Source organism: Lynx rufus, unplaced genomic scaffold (genome assembly GCF_022079265.1).
Source record: "Lynx rufus isolate CCGP_SWC_20201006 ecotype Redwood Valley unplaced genomic scaffold, mLynRuf1.p SCAF_7, whole genome shotgun sequence".
Taxonomy (NCBI): Eukaryota; Metazoa; Chordata; class Mammalia; order Carnivora; family Felidae; genus Lynx; species Lynx rufus.
This window is the reverse complement of record NW_025814889.1, coordinates 66,973,959-66,991,728: the sequence shown is the minus strand read 5'-3', so window position 1 is coordinate 66,991,728 and position 17,770 is coordinate 66,973,959. Positions and strand designations below refer to the sequence as shown.

The window sequence follows — 17,770 nt, the reverse complement described above, 5'->3', positions numbered from 1 at the left end:
ACTTATAACCAATAAGCCTCTTTTTAAGGATGTTTGTAATTTTGAAAGAGGAACCATTAATTCAAATACTGAGATTTTGGACAGCAACCTCATGAAGGGAAAAAAAAAAAAAGATCGAGTTATGTAGGGAAGATTTTTACCCTCTTTTAGCTGAGAGTTTCCAGGATCTATCTGGGGATTCACTTATGGGTTCAGATTTCCTACGCAGTCCTCATTCTCATAGCTGCTTTCTTTCCTCCCCACTAAAGCCACAAATTATTTAGAAGCTCCATTTCTTTTAATTTACTGTGTTTTTTATTTGTCAGTTTTTGGTTGTAGTGACTATGGGGCCTCTGATAAAAGTTAAGTGTTGGTAGGAAGAGTGGTAGCTGGGTTATTTTTATGTCAGAAACTGCATTTATGTTCAAGGAGGATGTCATAAGTCCCGTTTTACATGAAAGTTTAACTTTCTTCTGCATCAAAGTCTTTATCAAATCTACAACTAGCTAATATCTGGAGGTTTAAGGTTTATTCTTGTACCTGTCTGTGCATATTTTCTATTGAGCTATAGAATCATCCATATGTATAGATAAGGGAGTGTAACAAAATCAGGTAAATAATTGAAGAGACTGTATTACCTATTTTTCAGTAACATAAAAGTTAAAATTGTTGGCAAGGTTTGTCATTCTCTCTCTCTCCTCTTTTTTTAAATGTTTACTTACTTTTGAGAGAGACACACACACACAAAGCATGAGCAGGGAAGGGGCAGAGAGAGAGGGAGACACAAAATCTGAATAGGCTCCAGGCTCTGAGCTGTCAGCACAGAGCCCAACACGGGCTCTGTTGACGAACCATGAGGTTGTGACCTGAGCCGAAGTCGGACACTTAACCGACTGAGCCACCAAGGTACCCCTCTCTCTCCTCTTTATGGAAGAAACAGCCCTTCTCCATGTGATGGAATGAAATGAAGTAAAAACTCCTTTAAATTATGGAGAAATATCAGATTATTATTTTTCTGCCCCTCCACTGTCTTTTGAACGATTTGTCACAATGTTCTTCCAAGTAACAATTGAAGAGGCATCCAAAGTTTATCTACTTATTAGCTCATGTCATCCATACATTTTAATACAGTCCTCTTGTGTAAGGTAAACAAAAATTCTGCATATTAAACACAGGAAATTTAAGCTCTTTGCCAGAAAACCATATCCTTTGAGCCACAGTGGCTCATTTTCATCAGTATAAGACTAGATTAGGCATTATTCCCCATGTTTTTGGATATCTAGCTTTAAATGACTTGAATTATAAAAAAAAACTTTACTAATTCATCAGACTGCATTATCCTTGTGTTTAGTGGTGTCAGGTTGAAACTCTAGAAACACATAGATTTCTTAGGTGATGGCTTTATTTTCCTTTTTCTAGCCATTATACTGGAACTTTTGATCCCTATTGAATATCACTCTAGAATTTTTTCCCAGAAAGATTGCTAGTCTCTTCTTATAATCGCAATATATAAGTTGATTGTGAAAACCAATCGCAGGTGCAAGCACATGAAAATAACTGGCTTGATGAAATAATTTATACTTAAGACTCAGTCTCTTCATTTAAAAATATTGATGATTCTGAAAAATATATTTGGAATTCTGGTGAGAAGTGTGCTATATCAAGATTGCTATGTGCTTAATCAGAGCCTAGCACATCTACCTTTTTGTTTATATGACAAATATTGGTATTCAGTACATTCCATTGAGTAAAGACCCCCAATTCTGTGTATTGGGTATTGTTTAAATTATATTTCAAAGGTTCTAAGTACATAGTTATAATTTTTCTTATACTTTTCTGATTGAGAAACAATCTTACTAATGGAAAGTACTGCATTCCCCATTTTATTGCCACCTTTGCCTTAGTCCTTTTGATAGTTTCTAATTATTAGTACAGTGATATGACATTTTATTTTCATTTAATAAAATTACAGTTTTCACTGACATCATAACAACCATATTCATTTGACTGTAACACCATTTCATATATAATTTTGAAATAGAAATTTTTTTTTAGATTTAGTGATGTTCACGTGTAGTATATTAAAAATAGAAAAGAAGTTTTAAACGTAGTTTTCTAGTATGTAGCATTAATGGTATTTTCATATTATGGTAGAAAGGCATTACTTTTTGACGTTCTTTTAATGATGCCATGAAAAAGTCTTCTGTGAAGATTTAAAAGGAAGAGGATATCATTGAAAGTAGGCTTTTGGGGGGAAGCTGAGAAAATCGATCCATTTTAAAAAGATTTAAAAAAGCAATGGCATCCAAACACTCTCAATACTTACCAAGTTATATAAACTGAGACTATGCATTTAATTGCTGAATAGCTTCAACTGATAGTCTATATATTCTTCTTAGATATAATGCTGCTTGTTTTTCTACTTACTTTTTATTCATTCAAAATGTATTGCCTTTTTACTGTGTATTGTCCTTTGATGATATCTTTTAAAATTTATTTTAAAGTCTTCAAGCTCATGTATCATTTTTACCTTCTTACCACTTTCGCTTTTTACTGTCTGGTTTGTCCTTCATTGGCTTGGCCTTCCAATACTGTGCCTCGTGATTTTGAAGGCTACAGAAACTTGAGGAAAGCAATCGAGAAGAAAGAAGGTTGGAATATTTCCCAGGTTTTTTATTAAAATGTCATTTAAATACTTAGTTGCCATTCACAAGGAAATGTGTTATAGAATTATAGATTGTTTCAGACTAGATTAGCTTGGTGCTCCTAAAATTAATGATGATTTTATAAAACTGACAAATACACCAAATGTATTTTTAAAAACAGCTTTTTAAGAATAAAACCCTCACAAGTTACATGGATTAAAATTCAGGCAATTTCATGTGATTTCAGAATAAATTATCCTAATTATGATAGTGCTTAATGACTTACCTTTTTTAGGTTAAAAATGATGCCCTCCAAAACTCACCATTGACTTTCAGAATATATCTTCCAGAAACTTGTGAGCAGACTGGGAACTTTTAATTGGGTGGGAATTGAGATTTTGTTGCAACCCATGCTAAGTCACAGGTGGATTTTTCTCTCCCTCTTTCTTATTTTGTATAATATTTGTATATACAAATGTATTTGTATATACAAATATAGATGTATTTGTATATATGAATATTTGTAATATTTGTTGTTGGAAAACAACATTAAATGGCAACAAAGCAAAAGGAAACTATGGCATTACTACATATAAGCTATCCAAGACATTCTTAAGTTGAATTATTAAAACAAGTGTTGCTTTTAATATGTATTTGAGGTGAGTGTCAAAATGAGATATTTTCTTTTCTCATTTAAGTTTGAGCAAAATTTAGACGCACATTTCTGAACTTCTTATATAATAAAAATTTGCATTTTAGTCAGTCAGAATTATAGTTATTTAAACCAGGATCAAGTAGTATTTTACTTATCATAACTTCTCTTCATAGATTTTTCTGAATAAACCTCCAGATTATATAATCAAAATGATTAAGAAAATAATATTTAAATATTTTAGAAGCACCAGTTTAGAAATTTCATCTCTTACTTAAAATAAGCTGTTTGAGAACTTTTACTATGTAATCATCAGTTATAGTAATATTTTAAATATGAAAACTTAAAAATTATATTTTATTGAAATTATTTAATAGTTTACATCCCACAATTATATTCTACATATTATATAGTATTCAACAATACCTATAATTTATTCTATAATTCTATAACTTATTTAAAGTATTTAATAATGAGAATATAACTCTAATTATAAGTTGTACTAGAACTCAACTAATTAGTATATTTAGAACATTATATTTGTCATTAGAATTAGATCATGGCATTAAAAATGTGAGATTTCTTCTTTTTCAGAAGGTCAAAATAAAATACATGGTTAAGGTATATAGAAGGAGTCTTCCGCCTTAAGATATTCAAGTCCTTTAAGTGTCTTTAGTGAGTAAAGTTTGTTTCCAAGTTTTATATCGTCCTTAAAGGATAGCAAAAACAGAGCAGTTTTGTGCTCTAGGATAGCGCTTTTCGAACATGAATATACATACAAATCACTTGGCTGGTTTGATGAAATGAAGATTCTGATTCAGTTAAAACTGAACTAGAGCCTGAGATTTTGCTTATCTAATAAGCTTCTCAGTGATGCCGATACTTCCCTGAACTTGAAGCATAAGATTCTAGAATACTGATCTGCAGTCAAGACACTGGTTTTAGTCCCCTTGAGTGGATTAATTTCCCTACAACACAGCTTTTTAGGTTGTCAACAAGAATGTTGACATTTGTTGTCAAATGTCAAAGAGGCTAAACCACATGATCACTAGTGTTCCTTCCAACTCCAAGATTCTGATTCTGTGTAACATGCAAACTTAAATTTATCTTTCATTGCTGCTTAGATAGTTACTTTAGATATCAATTTGTCTCACTTTATTGAGGAAAACTTGAATATTTGTGGTGCAATAATTATAAAGCATCAACTTATATTTTAAAAGCTTAAGCCTTAAGTGGTATATAAAGGTAAATTAATAATGTAAAGTTATAACTCCTGATCTTTCTGTATCAGAATTGGTATGAATAGCTTGTAATGTATGAGTTAACTTTAAATATAAGTGAAAAGTAACATTTGCTGGACACTAGTGACTTGGAGAAAATAGGAGGGTTAGAATAAAGTGGTTATCTAGCTATAAGCCTAAACCTGAGTAAAAGAGAATTTGGGTTGCACTTTATGTAATGAAGTGGCCACCAATAACAAAAATCGTGTGCTGCAACAGTTACAGGTGAGTAAGGAAGGCTGCATAGGGGAGAGACTGGGGAATGCTGATAAGAAAGGTCTTTCCAAACACATTCTCCTGTCCTGGCCTTAACCTTAACTTCAAGTATAGTCTGAGTACATGGTACTGTCCTTTGAATGGGATGATGGATGAAAGGGAGTTTCCTTCTAGATTTTCAGTTGGAACTGCATGATAGAAAATCAGCAGTCCTAGTATAATACAAGTGATGTAAGAGTAGTTCCGTATCATCAGCATTTTTCTCTAGCAAAATGATTTAACAACATTCATGGAACCCTGTTATAGTTTACTTGATTTCTTTCCAGCTAAGATTGTTTTATTGAAATTTCTACTGGTAGTTCCTTCTCACTCTAGTGACATGCTGTCTTCTATGTATCTTTATGCATCTTTCAGTTTATGCCATCAGACTCTAACATAATTAGTGCATGAGATACACAGAAGTGACAAACAGAAGTTCTCATGTAGAGTCATAGAGATTAATATATTTAACACTTACTGCACATTTATTGTGTGCATCCCTTGGGTATGGGGGACATAATGCTGAGTCAAACAGAGATGATCCCTGCCCTCACAAGGCCCACAGTTTAGTGGGGAAGATAGAAATTAAAGAAGTAATCACATAAAAAAAACATAAATTAAGAACTCTGAAAAGTGCTTACAAAGGAAAGTATTTGTCTTACTCTGAATACAAAAGTATCTGTGAGAATTCAGACCTAGGGTTAAACATTACAGTTTAATAATAACATAGCTTAAATGAGATTAAACTTTTAGCCTAGAAGCTAAAAACAAGTCCAGGTATTAGGGCAGTTTTTTAGTGTAGCAGAATATCTGAAAGAAATGATAGTGGTTCCAAAGTTATTTTGATACAGTTTTTAAGCTGTTTCAAGGGGAATTTTATTGGGACAATATTGCCTTTTGAGCATTTTTTTACTCTTGATTTAAAAATGTTACAGTAGCACAAGAAGAAATCTTTTGCGTATAGATTTACTTCAAGTTTACTTTCTTAGTATTATTTAGTTTGATTAAATGTGTGAGTCTAGCAAACAGAAATGTAACTTCTATGTATAATTGACCATGGTTGCTAGGCCATAAAAGAGTGGGTTAAGTGTGAAAAACTTTGCTCACTGTAGTGTGCCCTGTCTTCTTAGGGCCACCAGGGCTGAGTTAGTTTAGCTATAAACATCACCTAACGTCAGTATGTAGTTAGAGCTGTTTAGTACCAGAAGACTGAGGAAGAGGCTTCCATTTGTATGGCCAGTCTTGTGGCAGACCCTGGTATTTCCTAGTCAGTCAAAGGTTAGGCTGAACTTCAGACAGTTTTGATGTGCAAAGACCCATTTTGGTGAGAACATTTTAAGAAGAGTCCTGTGCTGTAGATATGGCATATGAAAAAAGAGCCTGTGCCATTACTAGCGGATGCAGCCAGTGTAGACAAACTTTGGTGCACAGATTTATTCTGGATCTTTAAATTTATTCTTAAATGTATCAGGTCACCAATAAAAATGCTGCTTCTGTATCTTTGTATTTAGATGGGAAAAGTCATATATTTAGATGAGAAAAGCAAAATATTTGTTTTGATTTCCTTTGAATTTAAATCATCTACATTCTAATTAATTGACTGTTACTGTGACTAGTTCTTAGCTGTCTCCTCAGATCTCATACTCTAGGGGATAATCTATTCCTCAGTGTTTCTAGAAAATGATCTTTTTCCCAATGATAAGTCACTATGGCTGGAATGGCAATTTCTACTTTCCTCTGAAGCATCAGACATAACTTTGCCCAAATGATAAACTCTTAGTTTATTTCCATAAGTAATTGATGGTTTTTAAAATCTGGGAGACAAAAGTGAACACCTTTCCTCTCTACTTAAATACTGTATCTTTTTGTTCCTCTTTTTTTTTTTAAGTGTGGCTGGTAAAGAGGATAATGCAGATACTGACCAAGAGAAGAAAGAAGAAAAGGGTATTACAGAAAGAGAGAACAATGAATTAGAATTGGTAAGTATGAAAGAATGAACTTGTAAATTTCAGTCCTTGAATTTAGCTTATTTATGGTTGCCGATAGCTACTAATTTATATGTAGAAAAGGGAAATAGTTATCATGCATCCATTTTAAACTATTTGCTTAAGGATTTCTTTTCTTCAGAAATGTGAGCCATAAAATACTGGCAACTCTCAATTTTGTGCAATGTGAAAGCATTGTGTGTGTGTGGATAGAATACTGTGAGAGAGAAAACACAATTTTATTTAAGACAAATTATGTAATACCCTTACAAGTGTGGAATGAGTTTTGAAGTACTGAAAGGTGAAATTTGTATACTTCTGTATTTTGTACTCTGGAAATCTAATGAGGTAATCAGTTTGTTTTGCTGATATTGGACTATTAATAGTCACAAATCACATTTTAGGAAGAAAGTCAAGAAGTGAGTGATCATGAGGAGGAAGAAGAAGAGGAGGAGGAAGAAGAAGATGACATTGAAGGGGGTGAAAGCTCTGATGAATCAGATTCCGAATCAGATGAAAAAGGTACTTGCTGTCTAGTGCAAGGACAAAGATTCATTTGGGGAATATGTTTAAAATTTGGGGAGAGAACATTCTCCATTTCCTTCTTGATGAAGGCAGCTTTTACAACTGCCAACCTGTGTATCCCCTTCCAGCCTCATGTTTCTGCCCTTACTGGATTTAGTCACTATGTGATTTCCATTCTTATTTAGTACAAATAGTATCTGTTGTCACTGCTTAGTGTGAACGCTGTTAATTTACCACCTTTTCGTAGTTTTGGGGTTACCCAGGATATTCTCCTTCTAGCTGCGAAGTGAATGCCTGGATGTAGATGCTCGTTTTCATGCTCTTGCTCAAAAGCTGGAATTATGATATTGTTGCCTATTGCAGTATGTTTATTTTCTTCCTTTATAAATAGCCAATTATCAAGCAGACTTAGCAAACATTACCTGTGAAATTGCAATCAAGCAAAAACTGATTGATGAACTAGAAAACAGCCAGAAAAGACTGCAGACACTGAAAAAGCAGTATGAAGAGAAGCTAATGATGCTGCAGCATAAGATTCGGGACACTCAGTTGGAGAGAGACCAGGTGCTCCAGAATTTAGGTAAGAATTACATTTAATTCTAATTAAGGTTCCAATTAAATTGCCAAAATGGATGTTTATCATTGCTTCCCTTAGAAGAAAGAAATTACATTAGCAGCCACATTAAATATGAGTTTGTGTCATGTTAAATATTGCCTATTTTTTTTCATTTTGATACCTATCTAGGCTATTTAATTATTTTGTCCAAAGTTGTGGCTGATTGCTTTACTGTCTTAATGCTGGAAACATTTATTAAATTAAAAAAAAAAAACTGTTAAACAAGTTGAGAGTAGATAATAAAACAGAGAGTAATTCAAAGATACCCTGGCTTCTTGAGGTTTGTGTTTGGGAGGTAGTTTTTCTCTAAGGTCATAAGTTATAAATCTGTGATGTGAAAAATCTGTGTCTCACAGAAACAAATGCAAATATCCTTTGGTCATTTAGGCTCAGTGGAGTCTTACTCAGAAGAAAAGGCAAAAAAAGTTAGGTCTGAATATGAAAAGAAACTTCAAGCCATGAATAAAGAACTGCAAAGACTTCAGACAGCTCAGAAAGAGCATGCAAGGTTGCTTAAAAATCAGTCTCAATATGAAAAGCAATTGAAGAAATTGCAGCAGGATGTGATGGAAATGAAAAAAACAAAGGTACTGACTGTATTTTGCATTAAAATCTGATGTTGAGGATATTTGTTTCATTTGGGACAAAAAAATTATTGTGATTCTTTCCATATTCAATAAAAGGGTAACCGAGTCTTACAAATGATGTACTTCGTTTTGGCAATTAGAAGTTGCTTCCTGCACTCATCCATTATCAAAACCTTTCTTCAGAGTAGCTGAAAATCATGTGGTTGAAAATAGGGCTTCTTTTGACTCTGATGGATATCTCTCCTCCTGAAACACGTAAAATATTTTAAACATGAAAAAAAATCATTAAAAATTACATAATGGACACTATATACACTATCTTAAACACTACAGTTATATGGAAAATCTCCTATGTATTCCTTTTTGATCATCTTCTTTCCTGAAGAGGTAACAACTATCTTGAATTTAGTGTTTATCATTTCCATGCATAGAAGAATACACATTGTCTTCTCTTAACAAAACAGAGTATGTGAATTCTGATCTGTTATCTGTTTTTTCTGTGGGATGAATTTTTCTTATTAACATTTGGTGTGAAAATCAGCAAATGTGAAAATGATTTAGGAAGTTTTAGATTCTTATGTTGTGTCTTTGCTGAGGACAACAATAGCTAAAATTATTAGGTGCTTACAATATGCCAAGCATCATTATAAGCACTCTTCAGGTATTACTTGTTAAATTCTCAAAATAGTATAATGCCACAGAACTGTTATTTTTTATGTATATTTTTTATATATGAGAAAATGAAAACCTAGGGAGGTAAAGTAATTTGTTCAAGGTCACACAGCTACTGGTAATAAGTACCAAAAATTCATTCAAATTATAGAACAATTGAACATTTATATAAAAAGCATAAAGCACTAAGCAATTTGATAGGAATGTATTAGAAAAGTTATTAGAAAAAGAAATGTACTAATCCCACAAAAATAAGAATTGACCATTTAAAATGTGCAACAAAACTCCACTTGTTTCTGTTAAGTATTCAGAATTCTAACTGCTTGCTTCCATTAGTTTATTGAATGTTGTGATAGGGTAACTCCAATAGATGTGTTTACCTAATTTTTTTAGGTTCGACTAATGAAACAAATGAAAGAAGAACAAGAAAAAGCCAGATTGACAGAGTCTAGGAGAAACAGAGAGATTGCTCAATTGAAAAAAGATCAACGTAAAAGAGATGTGAGTGGACTTTAACTTTCAGTTATATACAAATCTTGTACATTGAACAAGCTTGTTTAGTAAATGGAAGAAAATTTTCTTATAACTTTAACTATTAAATGCAGGTTAAGGACAATAAGCATAAGGACAATAAGTATGCATTAATTTAGTAATATGACAGTTATTGTATGGATTATAGTAATTCAATATACAAGCTTATGAAAAACAATATAATGTTATTATAAATTTTGTTAGAGGCTTATATCCTAGATGATGAGATAGGAGAAAATGGCAAAGATATAATTGGTTATCTCTAGGGAAATCAGGTAACTACTTATAGTCTTGTATAAGATAGTGATTTTAGGATGGTTCCAAAGACAGTTTCACCTAGAGAGTCTTAGAGATGTTCCTGAATAATAACCCAGTTTCACTAGAGGTGGCTTTAATAAGAGCGCAAAAGTTTTCATATTCTTTCACTCAAGAATCCTGCTTCTTCCATGAACTCAGACTAAGAAAATAATCTAAAATAAGAAAAATTGTTATGTATTAAAATCTTTAATCTAGAGTAATTTGTAATAGTGAAAAACGTAAAAACAACCAAGATACTTGACAGTATGGAGAATAGTTAAATAAATTATAGCCCATCTCATTTAATAGGTTATTATTCATCTATTGAAGATTAGGATTTGGAAACTGCATATAAAATGAAAAATGACTGTGATTTAACATTAAGCATAAAGTAGCATTTCATATATGCATGCTTGATTAAATGAGGGGAAAATTTTAAGGATATATACCAGCATGCTAACTGTAGCTGTGTCAAGATTTTAAGTTATAGCCTATTTGTTTTTTATTCTTTCTAAATTTTGGCAATATGGTTATTTCTTTTTTTTTTTAATGTTTATTTTTTTAGAGAGAGAGCATGAGCACAGTGGGGTAAGGGCAGAGAAAGAGAGGGAGAGAGAGAATCTTAAGCAGGCTCCACACTGTCAGCATAGAGCCCAACATATGACTCAATCTCATGAACCATGAGATCATGACCTGAGCCAAAATCAAGAGTCAGAGGCACCCCAGCAATTTGGTGTTTTCATTTATGGTGGTTTTTTTTTTTTTTTTCTCAGAAGAAGAAGAGGCCACCGTGGTCTTTTCTCCATTGTTGGTTAGGTTTCAGCTTCTGTTCCTTTTTTCTTGCTCAACTTTTTCTAAGTCCTCCCTGGAGAAAATCTGAGCATACAGCATATTTTAGAAAATAGAAACCTACTTTGGGAAATAAAAAGAAAACTTAAGGAGATAGAAGAGAGTAATGACAGAGAAAAGTAGATATTTTCACAAGATGACTTCTGTATTAAGGCTATATTTCTTTTTTTTTTTCCTATTAAAAAATTGGCATATATTCGTGAGCCATAAAGTTTGCTCTTTTAAAATTTTTTTTTTTTCAACGTTTATTTATTTTTGGGACAGAGAGAGACAGAGCATGAACGGGGGAGGGGCAGAGAGAGAGGGAGACACAGAATCGGAAACAGGCTCCAGGCTCTGAGCCATCAGCCCAGAGCCTGACGCGGGGCTCGAACTCACGGACCGCGAGATCGTGACCTGGCTGAAGTCGGACGCTTAACCGACTGCGCCACCAGGCGCCCCTAAAGTTTGCTCTTTTAAACTATACAATTCAAGGTTTTAATATATTCACAGAATTGTGCAACAATCATTGCCATCTTATTCCAGAATATTTTTTATCAGTCCAAAAAGTAACTCCATATCCATTAGCAGTCACTCCCTATTCTTCCGTCTTCCTGGCCCTGGCAGCCATTTTGGTATACTTTCTGTCTCCATGGATTTGCCCATTGTAAATGGAATATATGATATATATAGCTTTTTGTGTTTGGTTTCTTTCATTTAGCATGATGTTTTCAAGGTTCATCCATGTTATTACATGTATTGGTAGTTCATTCCTTTTTATGACTGTATGGATAGAGCACATTTTGTTTTTGCCTTCCTTAGTTGGTGGATATTTGGGTTATTTCCACTTTTTGGCTATTTATTTTTAAAGTTTTTATTCCAATTCTGGTTATTTAACATACAGTGTAATATTAGTTTCAGGTATACAGTATAGTGATTCGACACCTTCATATGATACTCCGTGCTCATCAAGTGCATTCCTTAATCCTTGTCAGCCCCTTCAGTCCCTTCAGCCTATTTCAGCCCCTTTCCCCAACTCTCCTCTGGTAACCATCAGTTTATTCTCTACAGTTAAAGAGTCTGTTTCTTGGTTTGCCTCTCTCTCTCTCTCTTTTTTTTTTTTCCCTTTGCTCATTTTTGTTTCTTAAATTCCACATATTAAAGAAGGAAATCTTGCCATTTGCAGTGACATGGGTGGAGTTAGTATTATGCTAAGTGAAATAAGTCAGAGAGAGACAAATACCATATTTATTTCATTTTTAATGAAAACTTTTGGATGACAGGAATAATTTCCTTATAATGTACTGTACTTATTTCTTTACAACTAATTCGTATGAGATAGAGTAATATTGCACAATTAACTACTAGTATGGAATTTTTGAATCTTATTCTACAACATAGGATATATGATCTATCCTATATATATGATATATATGATATATCCTATATATATGATATATATGATATAATATTCTGTTATAAAGATACGAGGCTGGCTAGTCACATACAAAGCTAACATTCAGACTCCTTTGCCCTTCTACTTATTTCTTTGTGTGCATATTGACTCCCTTTCTAAATTGTTTCTTGTCATACTCGTCTTCGAACCCTTTGTACCAAAAATATGAATGAGCTTGAGATTTGATTTTGAATAAGAAAAAACTTAATTTAGTAACAAGTTTCAAACCATTTGTTTATTTTAATTTTTGGAAGTTCATTTACTTAAAAACATTTATTAACTTTGCCTCTATGTCAATCATTGTTGTAGGCAATGAAGATACAGCAGTGATAAGATAGTGTCCGTTTCTCAAAGAATTCTCATCTGATGACATAGGACTATGCATAAACATGAGATGAACGATCTGTTTGAACTAGGGATACAAAACATGAAGGTTATTTGGTATATCACAGAATTTAAGTCCTAGAAGGGATGTTTGTGATTAAGTCCAATTCCTAAGCTTTGCCCAAGATCACAGAGTTGAATAAATGACAGAACCAAAACTAGGATCTGTGTTCTTTTTCAGTCCAAAATTTCTTCCTAAATTATAGCCTTATAAAATGACTTAAAGTTGTTTATAATTAATTGTCTTTATCATATAGAGTACCTAAAAGCAAATTGGTAACCAATACCGACATGTTTTATTTTTCATTTACTTTACCCAACATAATATTTCCGAAGTTCTTGTAAAGTGCTAATACAATTAATATATGTTTTCCCTATATTTAAAATGGAGTTAATAATTACTGATATATTTTAAGGTGACTTTGTTGGAAATATTCTAAGCTGTGTTTCTTCCTCAGCAAAATTAAATGTCTAGCAAAAAATGAAATGATACAATATTTGTAAGGCATTTAGAAAAGCACTTGTATATAGTAAGCACTATGAATGTTTCTTAAATAAAATTGTGGCACAGAGATAACTTCATTTTTCAGAAAGAAGTGGCTGCATCAGTATGTATTTTTGTTTATTGGAATAAAATATTCTTATCTGTAGTAATGGATGCAAGGTCGTTTTTAGCTCAGATTTTGCTAAGAACTGATGGGGCATCTGTTAATGCAGTAGTAGGAAGTATTGGGGCATATGTTAATGCAGTGGGATGGGGCATACGTTAATGCAGGAGTAGGAAGCATTGTATCTTTCAGTTTAGTATTTTAACTTACTCAATATTATTTTTATAGCATCAACTTAGACTTCTGGAAGCCCAAAAAAGAAACCAAGAAGTGGTTCTTCGTCGCAAAACCGAAGAGGCAAGTTGATCATTTGGAGGAAACATCTGGCTTTGAGATACGTGATGTATTTCTGTAGACTAAAAGAGTGAGTCTATCTCTGTTGCACTTTCAGGTTACAGCTCTTCGTAGGCAAGTGAGGCCCATGTCAGATAGAGTAGCTGGGAAAGTCATGCGGAAGCTGAGCTCATCCGATACCCCTGTTCAGGACACGGGTTCCAGTGCAGCTGCTGTAGAAGCAGATGTATCAAGGGCAGGAGCCCAGCAGAAAATGAGAATTCCTGTGGCAAGAGTCCAGGCCTTACCAACGCCCACAACAAATGGAACCAGGTCAGTACAATTCTTTTGTTCCTTCTGACATAATCTTTATGGCATTATTACTGAATGTTGGACTTAAATGAAAAAACAGCTTATTTTTTGGCATACAGTCAAATAAACATATAAGTAATAATTATGTTTATCTGTTTTTATATGGTTATAGAAAAAAATATCAGAGGAAAGCGTTGACTGGCCGAGTGTTTACTTCCAAGACAGCTCGCATGAAGTGGCAGCTTCTTGAGCGCAGGGTCACAGACATCATCATGCAGAAAATGACTATTTCCAATATGGAGACGGATATGAATAGACTCCTCAAGGTGTGGAAAACAGAACATAGATATGTTCTTTCTTAGCTGACTGGTAATTTTAGGTTTCCAAATTTGATCCCTTGGTACATTAATCCTTACCAATTTCTCTTTTTTTCTTTCTCTTTTTTTGTGGGTTTTGATCGCATTATGTGTGAACAGATGAACATCATTTCTTTTTTGTTTTGTTTTGTCTTAATTGTGGTAAGAAAAGACAGCACGAGATTTACCCTCTTAACCCATTTTTAAGTGTACAGTACAGCATTGTTAACTATAGGAACAGTGTTGATTAGCAGATGTCTAGAACTTATTTGAGTAACTGAAACTTCATAGCACCCCTCAATTCCCCCCAACCTGGCCCCCGGCCCCTGGAAACCACCATTTTACTTACTGCATCTATGAGTTTGACTCTTTTAGATACCTTATATGAATGAAATCTTGCAGTACTTGTCCTTCTGTGACTCACTTATTTCATTTAGCATAATATTCTTAAGGTCCTGGATGAATATCATTTCTTAAAATCCAATCTGTTTTTTCAATAGCAACGGGAAGAACTCACAAAAAGACGAGAGAAACTTTCAAAAAGACGAGAAAAGATGGTCAAGGAGAGTGGAGAGGGAGATAAAAATGTGGTTAACATCAATGAGGAGATGGAGTCATTAACCGCTAACATAGATTACATCAATGACAGTATTTCTGATTGTCAAGCCAACATCATGCAGATGGAAGAAGCAAAGGTTTGTAATTGTAAAAAAATGGTTAATGGCTTAAGGAAGATGTTTTTGTATTTTTAATCATGAAAAGCACTTTGAATTTTTATATCAAGGAATTTTCTATTTATGGATTTACTATGATTCTTAGGTTTTGCATGAATATCACTCCCTGCTTGCTCTCCAGATTTCTTTGCTGGTTTTGTGATATTATTTATTGTTTATAAAATCAAAAAGAGGGGCGCCTGGGTGGCTCAGTCGGTTAAGTGTCCGACTTCGGCTCAGGTCATGATCTCACGGTCCGTGAGTTCGAGCCCTGCGTCGGGCTCTGTGCTGACAGCTCAGAGCCTGGAGCCTGTTTCAGATTCTGTGTCTCCCTCTCTTTCTGCCCCTCCCCTGTTCATGCTCTGTATCTCTCTGTCTCAAAAATAAATAAACATTAAAAAAAATTTTTAAATCAAAAAGATGTAAAAACGTATATCACTTATTAATCCACCTTGAATTCTTAACTGCTCAAATGTGTCTTTTCTTTTCAACTAACCCATATGTTTCTTGGAGTAGGGATCATATTTTACATTTTTCTGAGGAGTCTTATTAACTTACCCAACACTATCAAGTAAATAAATGAGACAACAGACTTTTGCCTCTGAATATATTCAGCTCAAAATAATGTTCGTCTATGCTGATTTGATGTAGGAAGAAGGAGAAACATTGGATATCACTGCGGTCATTAATGCTTGCACACTTACAGAAGCCCGATACCTGCTGGACCACTTCTTGTCAATGGGTATCAATAAGGTATGATCTAACTACACCCAAATAATGATTAATTCATTTTGTTTATCTTTCATCAGTGACCCTTTCCTTTATAATAGGTAAGAAGGGTTTTTTTTTTTAACTGAAAAGTATTTTTTTTACCTTTCTTTAGAGTTAAGAAAAGTCAGGACTATTTAGATCAATTCCATTAGCTTGTCATCCATTGTGCTTGTGTATTAGAAGAGGTAAACAACTTAAACAAGAAATAATTCATCTTTTGCTTTAACAAAGGAAAAATGAAAAGAAAAATCTCTTGGGGTGCAAACAAAGTTGGTATCATAACTTTGGTTTAGTATTGATTTTTCACAGCTCAAAAAGAAATCTGAAAGTAAAAAATACAGTGGTGCTTCCCTCCTCTTTGAATGTAAATGCATTAACCTGTCACCTGTAAGAATCCTAAATATTGAGGATGATAATGATTTCTGACTCCCCTCCCCCCCCCTTTTTTTTGCCACTTTGGGATGGTGCTAGACCCTTTATTTTATGTTCTCCCACTTAATCTTCACAATGTGCTAGGAAGTAGATATTATTAATATCATTCTGCATATGAGGCAACTGAAGTAGGAAGATAAGGTAATTTGCTCAAGGTCACCAGGCTAGTAAGCGGAGGAGCTACAGTGAATCAACGTCTATCGGATGTCAAAGTCCATATATCATATGCATTTGTTATTTGATACACATCTTTGTATGGAAGATTCTGTTATGTATGACCTGAGATAATTGTTGTTGTTGTTATTATTATTATTATGTTTTGGGGTTGTTACAGGGTCTTCAGGCTGCCCAGAAAGAGGCTCAAATTAAAGTACTTGAAGGTCGGCTTAAACAAACCGAAATAACCAGCGCTACACAAAACCAGCTCTTATTCCATATGTTGAAAGAGAAAGCAGAATTAAATCCTGAGCTTGATGCTTTACTAGGCCATGCTTTACAAGGTAATTCGGACTAAATTTCTGTTAAACAAATTGCATGGTAGCTTTGCTCTTTGAGAATGCTATACTATACCTCTTTCCCCTATTGCTTGATTGAATAGATGCTATATTTATTCATGCTTTTAATAATTATTCCTTCTTTAATTTGCATGTATAAATTTGGGGGGATTTAATTATTGTCATTCCAAGAAATGATTACCAACTTTAAAAGGCTTATTTAACCTTATTGAGCACTTAGTTTTTATGAATAAAGAGGATCAACCAAGTTTCTGAATTGGTTATTTAAAATATTAACCACATTTCATTACTTTACTCTGCATATCTAATTGCCTTAAAAAATAATAAGTGTTTTCTATGGCATCTATTCTACATATCTTATAAATGGTGCATAATCTTGTTTTATGTGGGAGTTCTTAACATTGGATCTGTTTTGATTGGAGTATTGCTTTTTGTTTCCTTTTTGCTGTTATTTACACAGATCTAGATAGCGTACCTTTAGGTAAGTATGTTTAGCTTTCTGTGTACCCTACAGCTGCATGAATTACTAATTGTTCATGTACACTAATTGTGGTACATCTTATGTTTAAAATTTTTATTGGCAGCCAACTGGTTTTTGCATGATCTTTTTGAAATGTATCCATGACCACAAACATACTAAGTCTTTTGTCTTTCCTATACATTCATTCCTGTTTTAAAACCTATTAGATTTTTAAAGAAGTATACTTTAGTTAATTTTGTCTTTTAGTTTTTGACCTCCAGCTGTGACTCCAGTTTCGTAAGCCTTTCTTTCTGTTTCTTGTAGGAAAAAATGGAGTATACATTTCTTTTTAATTTTTAAATATATCTGTTAACTTGCATCTGTTGTTTTAACCTCATAACTTTCCTTAGCATATATCTTTGGTATATACTTGTCTTTGGTATATATTTGCTAGATTCTCAGCTATTCTTAATTTTTGTAAAATTAAATACATATATTTTAACATTGTAAACTGAAATTATTCAAAGCATTCTATATGAACATATTGAAACAATATTTATGATTATAATATTTTCAGATTAGAAGTGGCTTTAGAGATGACCAAATATAGAGATTTTCAAACCTTCCCCTTGCCACTA

At 33.3% G+C, this 17,770-nt stretch overlaps 1 protein-coding gene across 1 annotated transcript in view; it reads left to right on the top strand.

The window, feature by feature from the left end:
* Positions 1-17,770, top strand: part of KIF21A (kinesin family member 21A) — an 81,046-nt gene that overhangs the window by 30,079 nt on the left and 33,197 nt on the right. Inside the window, exons 12-24 of the mRNA XM_047066342.1 lie at positions 2,592-2,630; positions 6,700-6,790; positions 7,201-7,318; positions 7,713-7,901; positions 8,325-8,524; positions 9,590-9,697; positions 13,529-13,597; positions 13,692-13,906; positions 14,058-14,211; positions 14,742-14,936; positions 15,606-15,707; positions 16,492-16,657; positions 17,133-17,153. Of these exons, the coding sequence (XP_046922298.1) occupies positions 2,592-2,630; positions 6,700-6,790; positions 7,201-7,318; positions 7,713-7,901; positions 8,325-8,524; positions 9,590-9,697; positions 13,529-13,597; positions 13,692-13,906; positions 14,058-14,211; positions 14,742-14,936; positions 15,606-15,707; positions 16,492-16,657; positions 17,133-17,153 (1,667 nt within the window). The remainder of the gene's footprint in view (positions 1-2,591; positions 2,631-6,699; positions 6,791-7,200; positions 7,319-7,712; positions 7,902-8,324; positions 8,525-9,589; positions 9,698-13,528; positions 13,598-13,691; positions 13,907-14,057; positions 14,212-14,741; positions 14,937-15,605; positions 15,708-16,491; positions 16,658-17,132; positions 17,154-17,770) is intronic.